A 21,298-nucleotide genomic window follows, 5' to 3' on the forward strand; every position below is an offset into this window, starting at 1 on the left:
AAACGAGCGAATTAGCTATTCCCTAGCATCCCGTAACCCGCGCCCCGACTATCGCTATCTTTCCCTGCCGTTTTGTCGCGCGTTTAACCTGCAAACTTACCGCCTACCCTGACCCCTGCGGTAGAGGCAGGGGTAAGGGTAGGTGGCAAGCTTTCCCCCAGCCCCCGCTCACCTGCCCCGGCCGCGATCATGGGTGCCGATCTCCGTGGCAGCCCCAGTCCTCTCCCCTCCTCCCGAAGCGCAAAAAAAAAAAAAAAGCGAAAAAAACGTTGTAGCCCCCCTCCGATGTCCGGAGGGGGCTGCAAAAAGTAAGTTGCTTCGCCGCTTCACTGTCAGTTCTTCCCTCCTCCCGGAGCTGCTTTTTCAGCCTTGCTCCGGGAGGAGGGGAGAATAGACACTGACAGCGGCGAAGCGAAAAAAAACCAAAAGCAATTTTGGTTTTTTTTCAAAATTTTGTTTTTTTTCCAAAAGCGACAATTTTGGGTTTTTTCCAAAAGCGACTTACTTTTGGGATCTGTCAAGATCCCAAAAGTAAGTCGCTTTTGGACGCCTGCACAACTTACTTTTTTTTGCAGCCAGCAGGAACACATGGCGATCGTAGCTCCTGTAGCTCCTCCTGACGAAGATGGCCGCCTGCACGGGGGAAAGCGTGCAATTGGCCGCTCAAGACGTGGCGTCACATCCCGTGACGCCAAACGTCGTGACGTCACGTCTTGAGCGGCCAATTGCACGCTTTCCCCGTGCAGGCGGCCATCTTCGTCGGGAGGAGCTACGGGAGCTACGATCGCCATGTGTTCCTGCTGATGGCTGCAAAAAAAAGTAAGTTGTGCAGGCGTCCAAAAGCGACTTACTTTTGGGATCTTGACAGATCACTTCTGGGGTTTGCACCCCAAAACGTCGAGAGTAATGCTGAACTTCTTTTGGAGTGCAAGATTCGCCCGGCTCTTGACGAAGGCACTATGCTGGTTTAATGAAATGTGTTCTTTGTTAGCGGCCTCTGAGTTTCGAATTCGTTTTCCTGTGAGACTTGTCCATTTTGCTTTCATATTTCTTCTTAATTTTTGTTATAATGTGCAGTATTTGAGTGACTCTTGTGTTTAATATAATTTCTGGTGCAGCATGAAGCCTTTGGCTATAGAACAGAGCGCAGACTAGATAATTGGAGTATCTTAGATGTGTTCAGAGGGATCCATATAAGGAAAGAGAATAAATGATTGGAAAAACTTCAGAATGTAGAAAAGTAATGGAACTAGAAGGGTTTTTTTTCGCTTTGCCGCTGTCAGTGTCTATTCTCCCCTCCTCCGGGAGCAAGGCTGCTTTTCGCGCCCTGCTTCGGGAGGAGGGGACTGGCAGTCCCGACTTCCTGGTATCTGTCACTTCAAATGACATTTGAAATGACAGATACCAGTGTGGCATGAAGCGTTGGGCCCGCGCACCCAGGATACTGTATAGGCGCTCTATCCAGTAAAATGGGTTGCGCGGGCCTAAGGCTTCACGGACGCGGTTTACATTTACATAAAATTAATGTTCAGGATCGAGCGGTAGGTGTGCTGCACTGTGCATGCGGCAACAGTGGGTGCCGCAGGCACTAACTCAGCTCTTCCTACCGCTCGGTACAGGATAGACCCGATTGTTTGCTTTTTTGACAGCTGCAGCACACTGAACCAACGATTTCAATGTGTTATCCACTATGACACCTAGATCTTTCTTGGGTTGTAGCACCTAATATGGAACCCAACATTGTGTAATTATAGCATGGGTTATTTTTCCCTATATGCATCACCTTGCACTTATCCACATTAAATTTCATCTGCCATTTGGATGCCCAATTTTCCAGTCTCTCAAGGTCTTCCTGCAATTTATCACAATCTGCTTGTGATTTAACTACTCTGAACAATTTTGTCATCTGCAAATTTGATTATCTCACTCGTATTCCTTTCCAGATCATTTATAAATATATTGAAAAGTAAGGGTCCCAATACAGATCCCTGAGGCACTCCACTGTCCCACTCCCTTCCACTGAGAAAGTTGTCCATTTAATCCTACTCTGTTTCCTGTCTTTTAGCCAGTTTGCAATCCATGAAAGGACATCGCCACCTATCCCATGACTCTTTACTTTTCCTAGAAGCCTCTCATGAGGAACTTTGTCAAACGCCTTCTGAAAATCCAAGTATACTATATCTACCGGTTCACCTTTATCCACGTTTATTAACTCCTTCAAAAAAGTAAGCAGATTTGTGAGGCAAGACTTGCCCTGGGTAAAGCCATGCTGACTTTGTTCCATTAAACCATGTCTTTCTATATGTTCTATGATTTTGATGTTTAGAACACTTTCCACTATTTTTCCTGGCACTGAAGTCAGGCTAACCGGTCTGTAGTTTCCCGGATCGCCCCTGGAGCCCTTTTTAAATATTGGGGTTACATTTGCTATCCTCCAGTCTTCAGGTACAATGGATGATTCTAATGATAAGTTACAAATTTTTACTAATAGGTCTGAAATTTCATTTTTTAGTTCCTTCAGAACTCTGGGGTGTATATCATCCGGTCTGGGTGATTTACTACTCTTCAGTTTGTCAATCAGGCCTACCACATCTTCTAGGTTCACCGTGATTTGATTCAGTCCATCTGAATCATTACCCATGAAAACCTTCTCCATTACGGGTACCTCCCCAACATCCTCTTCAGTAAACACCGAAGCAAAGAAATCATTTAATCTTTCCGCGATGGCCTTATCTTCTCTAAGTGCCCCTTTAACCCCTCGATCATCTAACGGTCCAACTGACTCCCTCACAGGCTTTCTGCTTCGGATATATTTAAAAAAGGTTTTACTGTGAGTTTTTGCCTCTACAGCCAACTTCTTTTCAAATTCTCTCTTAGCCTGTCTTATCAATGTCTTACATTTAAATTGCCAATGTTTATGCTTTATCCTATTTTCTTCTGTTGGATCCTTCTTCCAATTTTTGAATGAAGATCTTTTGGCTAAAATAGCTTCTTTCACCTCCCCTTTTAATCATGCCGGTAATCGTTTTGCCTTCTTTCCACCTTTCTTAATGTGTGGAATACATCTGGACTGTGCTTCTGGAATGGTATTTTTTAACAATGACCACACCTCTTGGACATTTTTTACTTTTGTAGCTGCTCCTTTCAGTTTTTTTTCTAACAATTTTTCTCATTTTATCAAAGTTTCTCTTTTGAAAGTTTAGCACGAGAGCCGTGGATTTGCACACTGTTCCTCTTCCAGTCATTAAATCAAATTTGATCATATTATGATCACTATTGCCAAGCGGCCCCACCACAGTTACCTCTCTCACCAAGTCCTGTGCTCCACTGAGAATTAGATCTAAAATTGCTCCCTCTCTCGTCAGTTCCTGAACCATTTGCTCCATAAAGCTATCATTTATTCCATCCAGGAACGTTATCTCTCTAGCGTGACCTGATGATACATTTACCCAGTCAATATTGGGGTAATTGAAGTCTCCCATTATTACTGCACTACCAATTTGGTTAGCTTCCCTAATTTCTCTTAGCATTTCACTGTCCATCTCACCATCTTGACCAGGTGGACGGTAGTATACCCCTATCACTATAGTCTTCCCTGACACCCAAGGGATTTCTACCCATAAAGATTCAATTTTGTATTTAGTCTCATGCAGGATGTTTATCCTGTTGGACTCTATGCCATCCCGGACAAAGGGCCACACCTCCTCCCGAGTGCTCCTCTCTGACATTGCGATATAATTTGTACCCCGGTATAGCACTGTCCCATTGGTTATCCTCTTTCCACCATGTCTCTGAGATGCCAATTAAGTCTGTCGTCATTCACTGCAGTCCCTTGACCTGTCGCACGATATCTCTCTGGTCCTGGTGGCTTCCAAGAAGCCTTCCACCAGGAAGTCTTACATCCTGAAGTGGAGGAGGTTTTCCATGTAGTGTGTGTTACGGCTTAGATCTGTATTCCTGCTCCACACAGAGGCTACTTGACTACCTACTACACCTTTCAGATGCTGGCTTGAAGACTAACTCAGTCAGGGTGCATCTAAGTGCCATCGGGGCCTATCACCAGGGGGTAGATGGTTCATCCATCTCTGTGCAACCCATAGTGGGGTGTTTTATGAGAGGGCTGCTTCAGTTGAAGCCTCCATGTAGCTGCTTGTTGTGTCCTGGAACTTTAATGTGCTGTTGGTTCAGCTCGGAAAGGATCCTTTCGAGCCACTGTGCTCCTGTGATCTGATGTACCTGACCTGGAAGGTTGTGTTTTTGACTGCGGTCACTTCGGCACACAGGGTCAGTGAGCTTCAGGTGTTTGTGTATGGTGGGTACATTACCAAGTTCTGTGTATGCACCCTAAATTCCTGCCTAAGGTGGTAAGATTTCCATCTTAACCAGTCAGTCTTCCTGCCCACCTTTTTTTCCCTAGCCTCATTCGCACCAGGGCGAATGGGCTCTGCACAGTTTGGATTGTAAGAGAGCCTTGGCCTTCTACCTGGAGCAGACAGCAGGTCAGAAGAAGTCCACGCAACTCTTCATCTTATTTGATAAGAAAAGATTAGGAGTGGCAGTGGCTAAGCAAACCCTGTCTAACTGGCTGCTGGATTGCATTTCTTTCTGCTTTATGCAAGCGCGACTGTAGCTTGGGGGCCATGTCGAGGCTCATTCTGTAAGAGCCGTGGCAACTTTGGTGGCCCACCTGAGTGGTCCCCATGGCTGAGATCTGCAAGGCTGTGACATGGAGTTCCCCCCACACTTTTGCTGCTAACCGTTTAGACAGGGATAGCAGACATGATAGCAGCTTCAACCAGTCTGTCCTCCGGAATCTTTCAGCAGTTGAATCCAACTCTTCCTGCCTAGGGCCAAATTTTCAGGTTCAGGCTATTTCCTGCTGTTACCAACAGGACCTGTGTTGTGCCCATTGGCACCTGGTTGGGTACCTGTTGGTCTTTCTTGTTTGGGAACTGCCTGTAACTAGGGATTCACCCATGTGTGAGGACTACCATCCTGCTTGTCCTAGGAGAAAGCAGAGTTGCTTACCTGTAACAGATGTTCTAGGTCAGCAGGATGTTATTTCTCACAAAACCGACCCACCACCCCACGGAGTTGGGTTTCTCCTGTGCATTTTATTTTTACATAATTCTGTTATGAGAGGGACCCCGCATGGATGCGTAGATAGTGGCATGCTGGGCATGCTCAGTGTGCCAATCAAATTTCTAGAAACGTTGACATACGTTTTCTGTGATGGCTCCATCTGATGTCACCCATGAGTGAGGACTAACATCCTGCTGTTCTAGGAGAACACTTGTTACAGGTAAGCAACTCTGCTTTCTCCTAAACCTATGTAAAATGGGTCATAGGCTATTACAGTTGTGATCATAAGTTTACATACCCCTGGCAGAATCTGTAAGATGTGTAGCATGTTAAGAAAACATGAGTGATCAGACAAAACACGTCTGTTATTTTCAATGTTCCAAATTAAATTATTATGCATCACAGAATAGCACAATCGTTAAACCACATCAATAAGGGAAATAATAAATTAGTCCTGTTCAAAAGTTTGCATACTCTTGAATGTTTGGGATGATATACACTCAAGTTGACACTCACAGGTTGAGATGGCAGTGAAGCATAGGTACCCACACCTGTGCCATGTTCGATTTGTAATTAGTTCTATGTATAAATAGTCAATGAAATTCTTATCTCTTGAGAAACCCTTAAGCCTTTTATCCAGGGCTGCACTGACTTTGGTTGCAGAAGAACTGTCAAAGGATCTGTGAGCAAAAGTAGTTCAACTTTATATATCAGGAAAAGGAAATTGACATTTTCAAATCTTTGGATATCTATCATTACTCTTCATACTCTGATCAAAAAGTAGAAAATTATGGATTGTGTTAATATCAAGCCATGGTCAGGTAGACAAAGTTTTCAAACACAAGTGCCAGGAAAATTTGTCGGGATGTAAAGAAAAACCCACAAGCAGCTTCTACTGAAATACAGGCTTCTCTGAAACAAAGTGATGTGGGGGTTTTCAGCATGCACAATAAGGAGATACTTGAACAAAAATGGGCTGCATAGTAGAGTTGCAGAAAAAGCCCTCTTACAATACACCAAACAGCACCTAGAGAAGCCTCAGAACTTCTGGAACATAATAATTTAGAGTGAGTCCAAAATTGAACTTTACAGTCACAACCATAAATGCTGTGCTTGGAGAGGAGTCAAAAAGACTTATAAAGAGAAGCACACCATCCCTACTGTGAAGCATGGAGATGCTTTTTGGGGGATATGTGAGCTGCAGAGGGAATTTAGTCAGAATTGATGGCAGAATGAATGCAGCATCTTACCAGAAAATACTGGAGGAGAATTTTCATTCATCAGCCAGGAAGCTGCACATGGGGTGCACTTGGCCTTATGTTTCATGTTAGAAAGTCCAAGTCGATTCTCCTGTAACTGCAGCAGAAGAAAGTGAAGGATCTGGAGAGGCCATCACAGTCTCCTGACCTCAGTATCATTGAGCCACTTTGGGGAGAACTCAGTCATGCATTCATGCTAGACGACCAAAGAATTTACAGGATCTGGAAGCTTTTTGCCAAGAGGAATGGGCAGCTTTACCAGATGAGAAAATTAAGGGCCTCTTTCACAACTATCACAAAATACTGCAAGCCGTAATTGATGAAGGAGGCGGCAATATATATGATATTAAGAACTAAGGACTATTTTATTTCCTTTATTGCTATGGTTTGTTTAATGATTGTGCTATTCTGCAATGCATAATTTAATTTGAAACGCCAAAATAAAAATTGTTTTGTATGATCACTCATGTTTTCTTAAAATGCTACACATTACAACTTCTGCCAGGGTTATGTAAACTTATGAGCTCAATTGTATATCCATTTTTTATAATTTTGCTATATATAATTTTGTGCATCAGATTACTTAATTATCCAAGCCAACATATTTAATAAATGCATGTTTGCACCCATCACTGTATTGATACTTAAGTAAAATTATTTTTCACATTTTCCCCTGAAATTAACATTTTTGATAAATTTTACATCTCTAATTATACACAATTTTGTTCATTTATTCTATCTGTTGTATTAATGGTACAGTGGACTTATCATATACTTTTTCTTATATGCTTAGAATATGAAGAAACTGCCTCATGAGATTCTGGTCAATTTCTAAGCTGTGGGGGTATGTTCCACAAGTTTGAGTGACTTGTCTAACTCCTTTTTTTTTTTTTTTTGTTCTCCCCCCCCCCCCCCACTCCTTCTCCCTGGCAGGACTCGCTAAAGCCGGCATTCACAGTTACCAACTTACCTGGGACATCTACTGTCCAAACGGCTCCCACCACCTCCACTTCCATGCAAGTCAGCAGTGGCCCTTCCTTCCCCATTACCAACTACCTTGCACCAGTGTCAGCAAGCTGTAGCCCCAACACCATCACCAGTGCCAACGGAACAGTTTTAAAGACAGCGGGCAGTAGCACAGTTGCTTCTGGGGGCCTCATGCAGCTTCCTACGGGCTTTGCCCTAATGCCAGGTAAGTGGCAAAACAGAAAAAACTGGAGGAACAGTGTGTGGTGAGAAGGAGACAAGCAGAAAGTTCATAGAGCAGCACCAAGAAACATGCATGTCTGGTATTGAGGTAGGAGTGTCTGTAGAAGCAAACACTAGAGTACAGGGGTAAGAAGGTCTGCAGAATGTGTTATATGGGCTATAACTGTAGTATGTTAAAAGGCACATGGAGGGTTTTTTTTGGTACAAGCAGACATGAATTAGCCATTTTCCGAGGACAAACAGGATGCTAGTCCTCACATATGGGTGACATCAGATGGAGCCCAATACAGAAAACTAGGCACACTGAGCATGTCTTACACCACAAGTCCACGCAGGGTCCCTCTTCAGTCTTTTTTTTTTGTGGAGCTGTGAGCCTCGTGGTTTGTTTGAGCTCTAAAATGTTTAGCTTTTTGCCTTGTGAAAACTGTTCTGTTTTTCCCCGTTTGGTTTCTGTTGATACTCTCGGTACCTGAGGACCATTTCGGTCACAGATACTTATGAGTTTGCATCCTTTGCCTGGGGGCATTGCATGACGTCCAGGGTTGCCATTTGTACGGCCAGATGACCTCAAAGGGATGTCTGCTTCGACTCAAGATGGACAACCTCTTTAGGTCGAAGAAGTCCGAGGCATCGGTGGTATCTGAGAACTTTGGAGCCGCACCAATGGACACCATGCTATGGACATTGGAGGGACCGTTGGTTCTGTCGAGCCACCTGTGTATAGGTGGCTAGAGACAGACCGTTGTCTATCTCCTCTAGGCTAAAGACATCTGATTCATTGTCCTTGACCTAGGCACCGGTCCCAGTCTATGCACGGTGCCAGGCACAGGGATACACAGGCTTTTGCTGCGATGCCCCCTAAGCGACCATATGGCACGGAGCACTCAACCTCCATCAATGCTGGGGTCCGTGATGGTCTCCACAGGTCCTGGTGCCAGTCGCAGATTCCCCCTTGCGGGTCCAAGGAAGATCTGGCCACCCTTCCTTCCTCCCAGTCAGTGTTGGCATTGGCAACGTTTGAGGAGGAGCTGGAGCATCGAGTCAGCTAACGGTGGCGTGGGTGCTGCAAGGGTTTGGTCCCGCTGCACTGGAGCCGATGCTCGACCTGCTTTTGGAGAAGCTCAGTGTGCTCATCGGTGCCTTACTGACCCAGCTGGCATCTGTTCCTGGGGCACTGAGGCATCCCCCTGCCGATACGGTGGTCGTTGCCGGTTCCTCAGAGGAGGAAGCCCCACCGATGTCGGCAGAGACGCCACGCCCTGTAATCCCCTGTCCAATTCCATCGGTGCCTGCACCTCTGGACGTTTGTATACAGTGAGGGTGAGGGTCCTTCGAGGTTTTGGATGGTCTTCCATCAGACCAGTCTCCAGAGGGAGTGAAAGTAGTCTCCTGAGGACTTAACCTTCGCAGGGTTTGTCAGAGTGATGGCGGAGGCCATCCCATTCCAGTTTTTGACTGAAAAAGATACCAGGCACAAAATGCTTGAAGTTCTTCAGTTCATGGAGCCTCCTAAGGAGATCATGGCAGTCCAGGTACACGAGATCCTTATGGAGTTGCTGAGGATTTGGGAGCACCCCCTCATAGTGCCTCCCATGAGAAAGAAGGTAGATGGGGTTTACCTCATCCAAAAGGCTGCCGGATTCGATAAGCATCAGCTGCCCCACCAATCTATGGTGGTCAAATCCGCCCTCAAGCACTTGAGTCCTCTCGGACCCAATCCTCCGCACCCCCGGGGAAGGACCACAGAGCGATGGATACTCTTGGGAGGAAGCTGTTCCAAGGCGCCGTGCTTATTGCCCGCATCACTGCCTACCAGCTGTACATGAGCCAATACTCATGGGAATCTGGAAGCAGGTGCAGCTGCCTCGACAGCAGCAAGACACCCTCATGTTGCTGGTGCACAAGGGTTTGGACTATGGAAAACACGAGGTCCATGTGACCTATGATGTTTTCAAAACTACATAGAGGGTCTCTGAGGTGGGAATCGGCACCTGCAGTCTGGCATAGCTGAGGGCCTTTGATCTCAGACCAGAGGTACAGGAATGACTCCCTGACATGCTGTGCTCTGGAAAGAATCTCTTTGGAGATAGGATGAAGGATGCTGTGGCTCAACTCTGGGATCATCGTGAAACCCTCAAACAACTCTCCGCCAGCACACCAGACCCTTCCTCCTCATCCAAGAGGCTGTTGAGACTGGGGCCCAGGAAGTCTGTCTTCCTTCAGATTAAGTACTATCCTCCGCCACCTCGATTCCGTACGCACCATCAGAGCTTCTGCGGCCGTTCCAGGCAGCACAGTGCTCCCAAGCCCTAGCTAGCTCCTCTGTCAACTCCAGGGACGGGGATTAGACTGGACCATAGGGGAGCATAAGCCAGTTTGCCCGTATCTGGGACAATGGACCCTCCAGTCAGAGGCAAGCTGTGTTTTTTTGCAAACCGAAAAGACCAGTGTAAACTCGGGCCAGTGTGTTTTGTCCATCCACCAGAGGTACCAATTAAAACTATTGGGTGTCCCCCCAAATTGCCCTCCATGCTCATTGTGGGGGCCGGTAGTGCATCAGGAAGTGCTACAAGTGGAGCTCTCTTCTCTCGATGGCTAGAGTGGTTGAGCCCGTACCACCAGGGCAAAGAGGGTGGGATTCTACTTCAGGTACTTCCTGATTCCAAAGGAAACAGGAAGACTCTATCCCATCCTAGACCTAAGGATCTTAAACAAGTTTCTAAAAAAGAAAATTTCAAATTTCCTTGGGCACCTTGATCCCCCCCCCCCCCCCCCAGCAAAAAGGGGATTGGCTGTGCTCCCTCAACTTAGAGGATGTATACACCCATATTGAGATCTTCCCCAGGTTTTTCTCAGATTTGTGGTGGGGAAACAGCACTTTCAGTACCGGGTGTTGGTGTTCGGGCTCGTATCCACCCCACGGTCTTCACAAAACGCCTGGCCGTGGTGGTCGCGCACCTCTGTAGACGGGGAGTGCATGTTTTCCTGTATCTGGACGATTGGTCAAGGGCACGTCTCAGGCAGTGTCACCAGGGTTCGTTCTTAACTACCCAAAGTCCTATCTTAGTCCGTCACCTCAATTGAACTTCATCGGAGCCCTGCTAGGTACGACTCAAGCCAGGACCTTTCTGCTGCACTAGAGTACTGTTGCTCTGGCAACCATTGTGACAAAAGTGCAACAGAGCCAGCAGATATCAGCTTGGCACATGTTGAGGCTGTTGGGTCACATGGCTGTGACTGTTCATGTCACTCCCTTGGCACACTTACACATACGCAGAGACCAGTGGACCCTGAAGGCGCAGTGATTCCAGGCCACTCGAGCGTCCAGGATTGCATCAGAATCACCTCGTCTCTCCGGGACTTTGTCCTGGCGATGGGTACTTTCCAATCTGGAGCGGAGGATTTCCTTTTGGAGTCTCCCTACCCAAATTGTGCTAACCACAGAATCATCTACTCTGGGGTGTGGGGAATTCATGTAGATGGGCTTGGCACCCAGGGACTGTGGTCAGCTCAGGAATGTTCTTATCAAATCAACTTCCTGAAGCTTCAGGTGATCAGGTACGCACTATGAACTTACAGAGATTGGCTGTCCAACAAAATTGTCCTGATCCAGACAGACAGCCAAGTAGTCATGTGATATGTCAAGCAGGGCAGCCCGGGATCGTACCTTCTGTGTCAGGAAGCGGTCCAGATCTGGTCCTGGGCCCTGGCCCACGGGATGATGCTCAGGGCCATGTACCTGGCCGGATCAGAGAATGTGGTAGTGGACAGGCTGAGTAGAGCCTTCAGACCCCATGAATGGGGTAGAAAATCGGATTTTCCATCTCTGGGGAGCTCAGACATAGATCTGTTCGAGTCCTCTGCAACAGGAAGGTGCCTTGGTTCTGCTCCCTAACCAGGTTAGATGGTAAACCAGCCTCTGATGCCCTTTCCCTTCATTGGGGCAAGGGTCTTCTGTATGCGTATTCTCCAGTTCCCTTAGTGGTGAAGACTCTTGAAGCTTCACAAGGACAGAGGGACTATGATCCTCATAGCCTCTCGTTGGCCGAGACTGGTGTGGTTTCCACTTTTGTGGTAGTTGTCCATCTGGAAACCGATCAGTATGGGGACTTCCCTAGATCTCATGCAAGATCAGGCCAGGCTGCGGCATCCCAATCTCCAGGCCCAGTCACCCACAGTCTGGATATTGAGAGGTTTAATCCTGGAGCCACTTGATCTTGGTGGCTTCCAGAAAGCCTTCCACTAGAAAGTCCTATGGACTAAAGTGGAGGAGGTTTTCCATGTGGTGTGAGCAGAAGGCCTTAGATCTGTTCTGCCACACACACAACCTGCTTGATTACCTTCTACACCTATTGGAGGTTGGCTTAAAAACCAACTCCGTCAGAGTGCAATTTAGTGCAATTGGCGCATACCACCATGGTGTAGATGGTACTCCCATCTTTGTACAGCCTATAGTCGTATGTGTCCCACAAAGCTCAGCTCTCTCAGCAACACTATTCAACATTTACATGCTCCCACTGTGTAAATTACTGGTGAATCTAGGAATAACCTTCTTGTATGCTGACGACAGTTTTACATCCCACTCTCCAAATCATTTAAAGATACAGTATCTATACTTCCAACCTACATGAAGGGGGATATGATAGAGATGTTTAAAATCATGAGAGGTCTAGAATGGGTAGATGTGAATCTGTGTTTAAAAAAGGATTTTGTAAGTTCTTGGAGGAGAAGTCCATTACCTGCTATTAAGTTGACTTAAATAATAACATGGAATAGACTTAGTTTTTGGGTACTTGGGTACTTGCCAGGTTCTTATGGCCTGGATTGGCCACTGTTGGAAACAGGATGCTGGGCTTGATGGACCCTTGGTCTGACCCAGTATGGCATGTTCTTATGGTTATTTACTCTTTCAGATAATAGAAAGACTAGGGGGCACTCCATGAAGTTAGCATGTGGCACATTTAAGACTAATCGGAGAAAGTTCTTTTTTACTCAACGCACAATTAAACTCAGGAATTTGTTGCCAGAGGATGTGGTTAGTGCAGCTAGTATAGCTGTGTTTAAAAAAGGATTGGATAAGTTCTTGGAGGAGAAGTCCATTACCTGCTATTAAGTTCACTTAGAGAATAGCCACTGCCATTAGTAATGGTAACATGGAATAGACTTAGTTTTTGGGTACTTGCCAGGTTCTTATGGCCTGGATTGGCCACTGTTGGAAACAGGATGCTGGGCTTGATGGACCCTTGGTCTGATCTAGTATGGCACGTTCTTATGCAATATAACAAGAACTTTTGCAACCTAAACTAGCATTAAACCTTAAAAAGGCTGAAATAATTTGGCAAAGTAGAAACTCCTCGATAGATAAACCACTAGCTCTAGACCTGGGTCATTTTCACATTAATCGCTCAAATCAAGTACAGCTAGATGAGAACCTTAAAGGTATGCAAATTAGGGCCCACAGTAAAAAAGGAGGTGCTAGGGACAGTAGCACGTCCCTGGCACCTCCTTTTTGACAGAAGTGGCGGCTGTCAGCGGGTTTGACAGCCGATGCTTAATTTTACTGGCGCCTGTTGTCGAACCCGCTGACAGCCACAGGTTCAGAAAATGGACGCCGGCAAAATTGAGCGTCTGTTTTCCAACCTGTGGCATGCGGGCAAATTTTGGGGTTTTTTTGGGGGGGGGCCTCCGACTTAATATCACTATGATATTAAGTCGGAGGGTGTACAGAAAAGCAGTTTTTTCTGTGCACTTTCCCGGTGCTGGCCAAAATTAACTCCAGCCTTTGGGTAGGCGTTAATTTCTGAAAGTAAAATGTGCGGCTTGGCTGCACATTTTATTTTTCTGTATCGCACGGGACTAACTAATAGACTCATCAACATGCATTTGCATGTTGCGGGCGCTATTAGTTTCAGGGGGGGGGGGGGGGTTGGCAGCACGTTTTTGACGCGCTATTACCCCATACTGTATAAGGGGTAAAAATAGCACGTTGAAAATGCGCGGCCAAATGGGGGCTAACGGTGCGCTCAGTCGAGCGCACCATACTGAATCGGCCCGAATGAAAATGCACATCAGTAAATTAATCAATACAGGTTATGCCAAGTTGCGTATACATCGGTTGAAACCATTATTAACTCTAGAGGACTTCCATACAGTATGGCAAACTCTAATCTTCTCAAATCTAGACTATTGTAACTCCTTATTACTGTCTCCCAGCATGTCTCTTAAACCCATTACAATTTTTACAAAATGTTGCAGCAAGACTCTATCTAGGAAATTTGATCACTTTTCACCCTCGCTGATTTCATTGCATTGGTTACCAGTACAATCACGAATCTAAGTATTAATAATAATATTCAGTATTATTCATTCCAGTAATACCAGTTTGTTAGGCATGACATTACCACTGTACACACCTCAGCGAACACTATGATCTCAAAATAAAGGACTATTGACTGTTCCCACAATACAGAGCACACATCTGATATAAATAAGAGATCATGTGTTTTCCATTGCGGGTCCAAAGCTTTGGAATTCTCTGCCTGAGATATTATGTATGTTACCAGATAGAAAGATTTAAATTTGATCTAAAAACATGAGTATTCAAAAATGTATATAAATTAACTTAAAAACATCAGAATGTAGATAACCACAAAGCAAGAAAGACAAAAGATAATCGAATCATGAAGAATAAATCTAACAAGAGAAAATAAGATTCTCAATGCATCGTACTAAATAAGATGTGAAGCTTATATTTTAAATTTACGTACCCCTTGCTATATATACTAGATCATTAATTAGTGTGTTGTAGAAAATTTCATTTGATAGATGTTAATGCCTGACTATGATTACTACCTATGTAACCAATCGTTGATTTGGAGCTATAAATGTCACTTCTGTAAAGCATTGTGATCTATATATGGAACGGCGGTATATAAAATGTCTAAAATATTTGGTGGCAGTCACTTTAGCATGCAGGGTCAGCAAGCTCCAGGTCTTAGTGACTTATCCACCTTATACTAATTTTTTCCATGACGGGGTGCATACGTAGAACCACCCTAAGGTAGTGACTAATTTCCATCTTAACCAGTCAGTTGTCCTGCCAGTTTTCTTTCCCAGGCCCCATTTGCACCAAGGCGAATGAGCACTGCACAGTTTGGACTCCAAGCAAGCCTTAGTCTTATACTTGGAGCAGACAGAAGACCATAGACAGTTCACCCAACTTTTTATTTCTTTTGACAGGAATACGTTGGGCGTTGCCATCGCCAAACAAACAAACTATCCAGTTGGCTAGCAGATTGCATCTCTTTCTGTTATGCCCAAGCGGAACTGCATCTTCGGGGCCATGTCAAGGCTCATTCTGTCAGAGCCGTGGCAGTGTCAGTGGCCCCACTTGCAAGCAGTTCCTGTGGAGGAGATCTGCAAGGCTGCAACGTGGAGCTCTCTCCACACATTCATATCCCTATCCAGACATGACATATACTGTCTGGATAGGTATGGCCAATGTGCCAGGTTTGGCCGTTCTGTCCTTTGGAACCTGTTTTGAAGTGTAGAACCCAACTCTCCCAACCTAGGACCCATTGTTTGAGTTCAAACTGTCTCCCCCTCTGTAACCAACAGCACCTCTGGTGTTGTGCCCATTGGTACCTGGTTAGGTGTCTGGTCCCCTTTTTGTGTTGGGGAGCAGCCTGTAGCTAGGGATTCCCCCATGTGTGAGGACTATCATCCTTGTCCTCTGAGAAAGCAGAGTTGCTTACCTCTAACAGGTTTGTTTTTTTTGAAGCCCACCCGCAACACTGCGGAGTTGGGTTTCTCTTTTTATTTAATCGTAATTCTATGTTATGAGACTGAAGAGGGACCCTACATGGACATGTGGTGTAGGGCATGCTGGGCATTCTCAGTGTGCCTAGTCAAAATTTCTAGAAACTGATATAACTTTTCTGCATCTGGCTCCATCTGATGTCACCCATGTGTGAGGACAAACATCCTGCTGTCCTTGGAGAACACCTGTTACAGGTAAGTAACTCTGCTTTACACATGTGTGACGTCATCCTATAGGGCAAACGTGGATCTATTTCTCAGAACTTAGTAAAGACTTTACTGAACATGTGCATGCATGCACATGCTCAGCCAAAGCTCGTAAGCCCCTTGATCTTTTTTTCTGAGCTACTGCATGGATGCGTCAGTCTCTTAGAATTTTTCTACTTTTTGGGACCTAGTGCTTCTATCTGCCTCATTGCTTTTAAAATGTATCTGCTACTGCATCAGCAACCTCTCAGAAATGTTACGGTCTTCAAAAAAACCAAAACAAAACAGAGAAACCCAAGGCCAAGAAGCCTGCAGTAAGCAGCTTTAAGGCCTGCATCTGGTGGTACCAGATGTCCTCCATACACGTTTCCTTGGCCATTATTGTTTGGGCCCAGATCACGACTCTTCCAACTGCTGCAGCTATGATCGGATGCCCTCTAGGCCATTGCATAACAGTACTGTGCCTGGAAGCTGGAGGCCCTAAGGAAAGGTGCTGGCAGGTAAGAGCACCCAGCTTTGGTGAGAGGCTGAGCAGTAGAACTGTTCCTTGTCAGTGTGCAGTGTTGCATTCCAGGTGCAATAAATCTAGGCAGGAAGTCTCTCCCTCATTGATCCCGCAAGCACGGAAAGACTTGCCACTCTCCTCCACCAGCCTTCAGATCCACCTCAGGTCAGGTGTTGAGTGTGATGCAGAAGTCTAGCACCAGAAAAGGAACCAAGTAGAGCATCAAAATGAAAAAGATCTAGGCATCATAGTGGATAATACTTTAAAATCGTCGGCTCAGTGTGCCGCAGCAGTCAAAAAAGCAAATAGAATGTTAAGAATTGTTAGGAAGGGAATGGTTAATAGAATGGAAAATGTCATAATGCCTCTATCGCTCCATGGTGAGACCGCACCTTGAATACTGTGTACAATTCTGGTCACCGCATCTCAAAAAAGATATAGTTGTGATGGAGAAGGTACAGAGAAGGGCAACCAAAATGATAAAGGGGATGGAACAGCTCCCCTATGAGGAAAGGCTGAAGAGGTTAGGGCTGTTCAGCTTGGAGAAGAGAATGCTGAGGGGGGAGATATAATAGAGGTCTTTAAGATCATGAGAGGTCTTGAACGAGTAGATGTGACTCGGTTATTTATACTTTCGAATAATAGAAGGAATAGGGGGCATTCCATGAAGTTAGCAAGTAGCACATTTAAGACTAATCTGAGAAAATTCTTTTTCACTCAATGCACAATTAAACTCTGGAATTTGTTGCCAGAGGATGTGGTTAGTGCAGTTAGTGTAGCTGTGTTTAAAAAAGGATTGGATAAGTTCTTGGAGGAGAAGTCCATTACCTGCTATTAAGTTCACTTAGAGAATAGCCACTGCCATTAGCAATGGTAACATGGAATAGACTTAGTTTTTGGGTACTTGCCAGGTTCTTGTGGTCTGGTTTGGCCTCTGTTGGAAACAGGATGCTGGGCTTGATGGACCCTTGGTCTGACCCAGTATGGCATTTTCTTATGTTCTTTTCGTAGGTGTTCCTGAGATCCAGGGTACATATCCAGTCACTTGGCTGAATTAACGGAAGAATTCTGTGAAGGAGTTATCTTGAACTTCTCCTGTATCAGGAGTTTCAGTTTTTGTAAATCTAGAATAAGTCTCAGCACCATGGTCTTCTTGGGAGTGAAGTTGTAAAGGGAATAAAATCCCCCAGCCTTGGTCTTGGGGAGCAGCTTGCTGTATCACATTCTGCTACAGGAACAACTCCAGGGCTGCCAGTCTGGAGTTGGGTCTTGGCTACTATGTCCCTGAAGGTCTCATCTATATATACCTCTCTGTCTGCCTCAGCTCCTCCAGGTCTGCCACTCTAGCCTCCAGAGAGCGGACTCGTTCTCTGAGAGACAGGAGCTCTTTGCATTGCTTTGGTGTCATTTGTGCACATTTGGTGCAAGTAAGGACATCATGATCGGACCCCAAATACATCACACAGTCTTTGTGAGGGTCAGTGATGGACATCGTTCGAGTGCAGTCAGGGCACAGACGGAAACCCGACACCATGGCCTCGACAAAATTTAGCCGCGGTGCGGTTAATGGCCAGTAGGCCACAAGGGAAGAACTCGACCGCAAGCAGGTAAAAAAACTTACCGTTCGACCGCGGAGCAAAGATATCAATAAGGGGACCCCTGTGGGATAAAATATTTTGAAAATTTTGATGAAGTTCCGTGAGGAAAAATTCTTGTCAGGAATCTCTGAAGAGCTCCTTAACCCACGTGGCTACTGCTATGCGGAAAAAAGAAGACTGAAGCGGGACCCTTGCTGGCTGCAGGGTTGGTGCTATGCTGGGCATGCCCAGTAGGTGCCAGTCAAAGTTCTGGAAACTTTGACAAAAGTGTTCCGTGATTGGGCTCCATCCTGATGATGTCACCCATATGTTAGGACTAACATCCTGCTGTCCTGTGAGAACACCTGTTACAGATAAGCAACTCTGCTTTCCTTTCAGCCACCAGCAAGAGCGATCCTCGCCACTCAGTGCTCCCACTGGTGTGACCATGTGGACCCCCCACTGAGCTCATCCATGCCAATAGACATACAAAATCCGCATATTAACACATTACTAATCAAACTTATATGTAAAGATCGTGCTTTAGGGTCACATGTTAAACGTGCGACAACTAATAACTATCAATGATAATCACAGACCTTATGCTTGAAGGGAACAGGCATTTTATATTTATATCATACAGCACAATCTCTAAGCATTCTTTTTTGCACAAATATTGTCACCCCTACCCCATCTAATTAAACCAATCATTTAGTCTCTATATGAACACAGTTTTGTTCTTTCAATACTAGGGTCATACCAAGAGAAACTGGAGTCAACCTACTCCACCAAATCAAATCTATCAAGTGATTCCCACCAAAATGTTTGATCTTGAGCACAGAGCAGATCATGCTCCAGAAGGATTATAATTGCGCACTGTGATTAGTCAGGTTACTCAAGCCTCATTGCTCTTAACACCTTGTACACAACAGGAGTCTGTTCCCAGCCAGCAACTTATTGGTGCACATTTAGCATAACTTGTAAATTTCATATCCTTTTTGGCTTTTATGCTGTTTGTATTTAAGCAAAGACACTGGACATTCTCTCTTCTTTTGCACACTGCCTGCATATCAGATGGAAAAAATAGGTAGAATCCTTTAATGACCTAGACCCTGCATGTTACATTCTATTTACTATTTAATATAGGACTTGTAGCTGCCAGCACTCATGAAAAACAGATATATATAACTGAAGCATTAATCAGAAATCACAAGTTCAATTTTCCTGCCCCTTACATGACTGATATCGGTACTATCAAATTTGTTCCTTTACAAGTTTTGGATAAACTTTTGTATTTGTTTCTTAATTGTCGAGATCTGCATTTTTCCATCATGTTGGACTCTCAACTTCGCAAGAGTACTGCAAATCTAATTCCCCATTTGTGAAGGTTGGAACATGTGAATGAGAGTTCCCTGTATTATGCTGCTGCTCGCACAGAGTAATCTTTGAACAGCAGGACTCTAGCCCCTTCATATACAACACCCTTGGCCCAGTATGCAGGCAGAATTTGGGTTTTTATCGGCCCAATTAAGAATGCAGGCAATCACTGGCCATGGGCGATTATCTTTTCTTGTCAACCCTACCCAATAGGCCCTCTCGCACATAAATAGACCTCATCACAACATCCAGACCTAGGGTCTCCGGCAACCATTTTTCAACCATAGCCTGGAGCTTCCCTGTCTTTCACTGCCTCTGGCCAGCCCTATGATTCTTAAATTATTCCTGCAGTTCCTGTTCTCATGATCTTCTGTTCTCTCAATCAAATCAGCATTTTCCTTCTGAAGCACAAGAATTTGGAAATACTCTTACTGCATTGTCTCATGCTGACACTCGCTGCTCCACTTCTGTTATACAGTGAGCCTGATCTTAAGTTTTGTTTTGTTTTGTTTTTAATTTCGGCAGTTGTAGACTGGATCTTAGAAAGCTGATCTTCCAGCACATCAGAGATGCTTATAGAAATGTAAAGAATGGAGGAAGTGACGTCAGTTCCCATGCCGGGAGGGTTTTAGCGGAGCTCTCTGCCCCCGGAGCGTTTTAAGCAAATTAAATCAAGAAAAAACCCCCGATTCGCAGCGATTTTTAGCGATCCTAGCAGAGGATACCGGTGGGAGCATGGCGCAAAGGAAAAAAAGGTAGACTTTAAAAATATTCCTATACTAAAGGATGTGAAGCCCCGGACCCCTCTGACCTCAAAATGGCGGCGGCTGCCGAGATGGAGGAATCGGAGACTGAAGGGACTACTTCAGAACTCCTGGACTCAGATCGGCCTCTGCGTTCGGAAATGCGCTCCTGGTTTATGGAGCTGCGGCGTAACATCAAAGTATTTAAAACGGAGATAGCAGAAACGCTGCAAGAAATGCGGGAGGACCATGCGGCCTTAGGCCGTCGACTGGACGAGGCGGACACGAGGCTAGATGAACAGGAGGAACGTTGGCAGCTGCAAAATGCAGAGGTGGCAGGATTGCAATCTGCGCAGATAGATCTGGAGGACAAACTTGAAGACCTGGAGAACAGGTCCAGACGCTGCAATCTCAGATTCAAGGGAATCCCTGAGAGAGAGGAGTACCAGGATTGCGTACTCCTAATTCAAAAAATCTGTCATTTGATTCTCGGGGGTTCAGAGAATGAAGATGGTGGCACCTCAGCTGATCCGCAGATTGAGCGTGCGCATAGGTCACTGGGACCTAGGGTTGGGAATCGGCCCCGCGATGTTGTGGTCTGCTTTCACTCGTTTGTGTATAAAGAAAAACTTGCAGCGGCAGCCAGACGACAACGTGTATGGATTTGGGAAGGAAATTAGATCTCCGTGTATGCTGACTTGGCGTCTAGCACTCTCCGCAAGCGCATATCCTTTCGACCGGTTACGTCGGCCCTTACCACTGCATCAATACGCTACAGATGGCTTTTTCCTTTTAGCTTGTGGTTTCAGGTGGAAGGGAAGTCCTACAAAGTCCATACTCTGGATACAGCGGTACAAGCTCTAAAAGAACTGGGACTCCCGGTGGAACTACCGACGCCGAAAGAACCAGGACCCTCCCAATCGAAACCAGCTGCGCCGAGATGGCAACGTGTCAACAAAGGAGGCCGCCGGCTCCGCAGGAATGCCAGTGAAGTCGGGGTGGATGCAGCTGGCACCTGAACTATCTGGATGGCCTGTTTGCTCTGTTCCTCATTGACCGGTTTTTCCAGACAATCGCTTCTAAAGTTTTTACCTACCTTGTCTGTTGGGCTTGGCAATGGTGTGGGTAATTGCAGTTTCAGTTCCCTCTGATATTGATATAGGTGCCATAGCGGGATGCTCCGGGGGGGGGGGTGGGAGGAATCCGCTCTCCGGCATGGCTACTTCCTCCCTAATCTTCTCCTGGCGGGTGGGAATCCATCCAGGGTACTCAAGGGGTGGGGGGTATGGGGTATTTTGCTTCACAGGGTACACATCACTACCGGGGAGATGAGGTTGATAGGGATCTGTGTGATGCTGGGCTTTCCCGCGTCGGAGAATTCTACGGCCCTATCATGGGAGGAGCTGGGTCAATCTGGCATATACTGCTTGTTCTCGCTGGTGGTGTTAGGTGAAAGGATTTGAAAATTATGGCCACGATTACCTTTCTTTCCCTTAATGTTAAGGGTTTAAACTCTGGCAG

At 45.7% G+C, this 21,298-nt stretch overlaps 1 protein-coding gene across 3 annotated transcripts in view; it reads left to right on the forward strand.

The window, feature by feature from the left end:
* SRF (serum response factor) overlaps positions 1 to 21,298 on the forward strand; it is a 240,623-nt gene that overhangs the window by 89,023 nt on the left and 130,302 nt on the right. For all 3 annotated transcript variants that reach the window (XM_029592815.1, XM_029592816.1, XM_029592814.1), the window contains exon 3: positions 7,275 to 7,533. In XM_029592815.1, the coding sequence (XP_029448675.1) occupies positions 7,275 to 7,533 (259 nt within the window). The remainder of the gene's footprint in view (positions 1 to 7,274; positions 7,534 to 21,298) is intronic.

Source organism: Rhinatrema bivittatum, chromosome 3 (assembly GCF_901001135.1).
Source record: "Rhinatrema bivittatum chromosome 3, aRhiBiv1.1, whole genome shotgun sequence".
In the NCBI taxonomy this organism is placed as follows: domain Eukaryota; kingdom Metazoa; phylum Chordata; class Amphibia; order Gymnophiona; family Rhinatrematidae; genus Rhinatrema; species Rhinatrema bivittatum.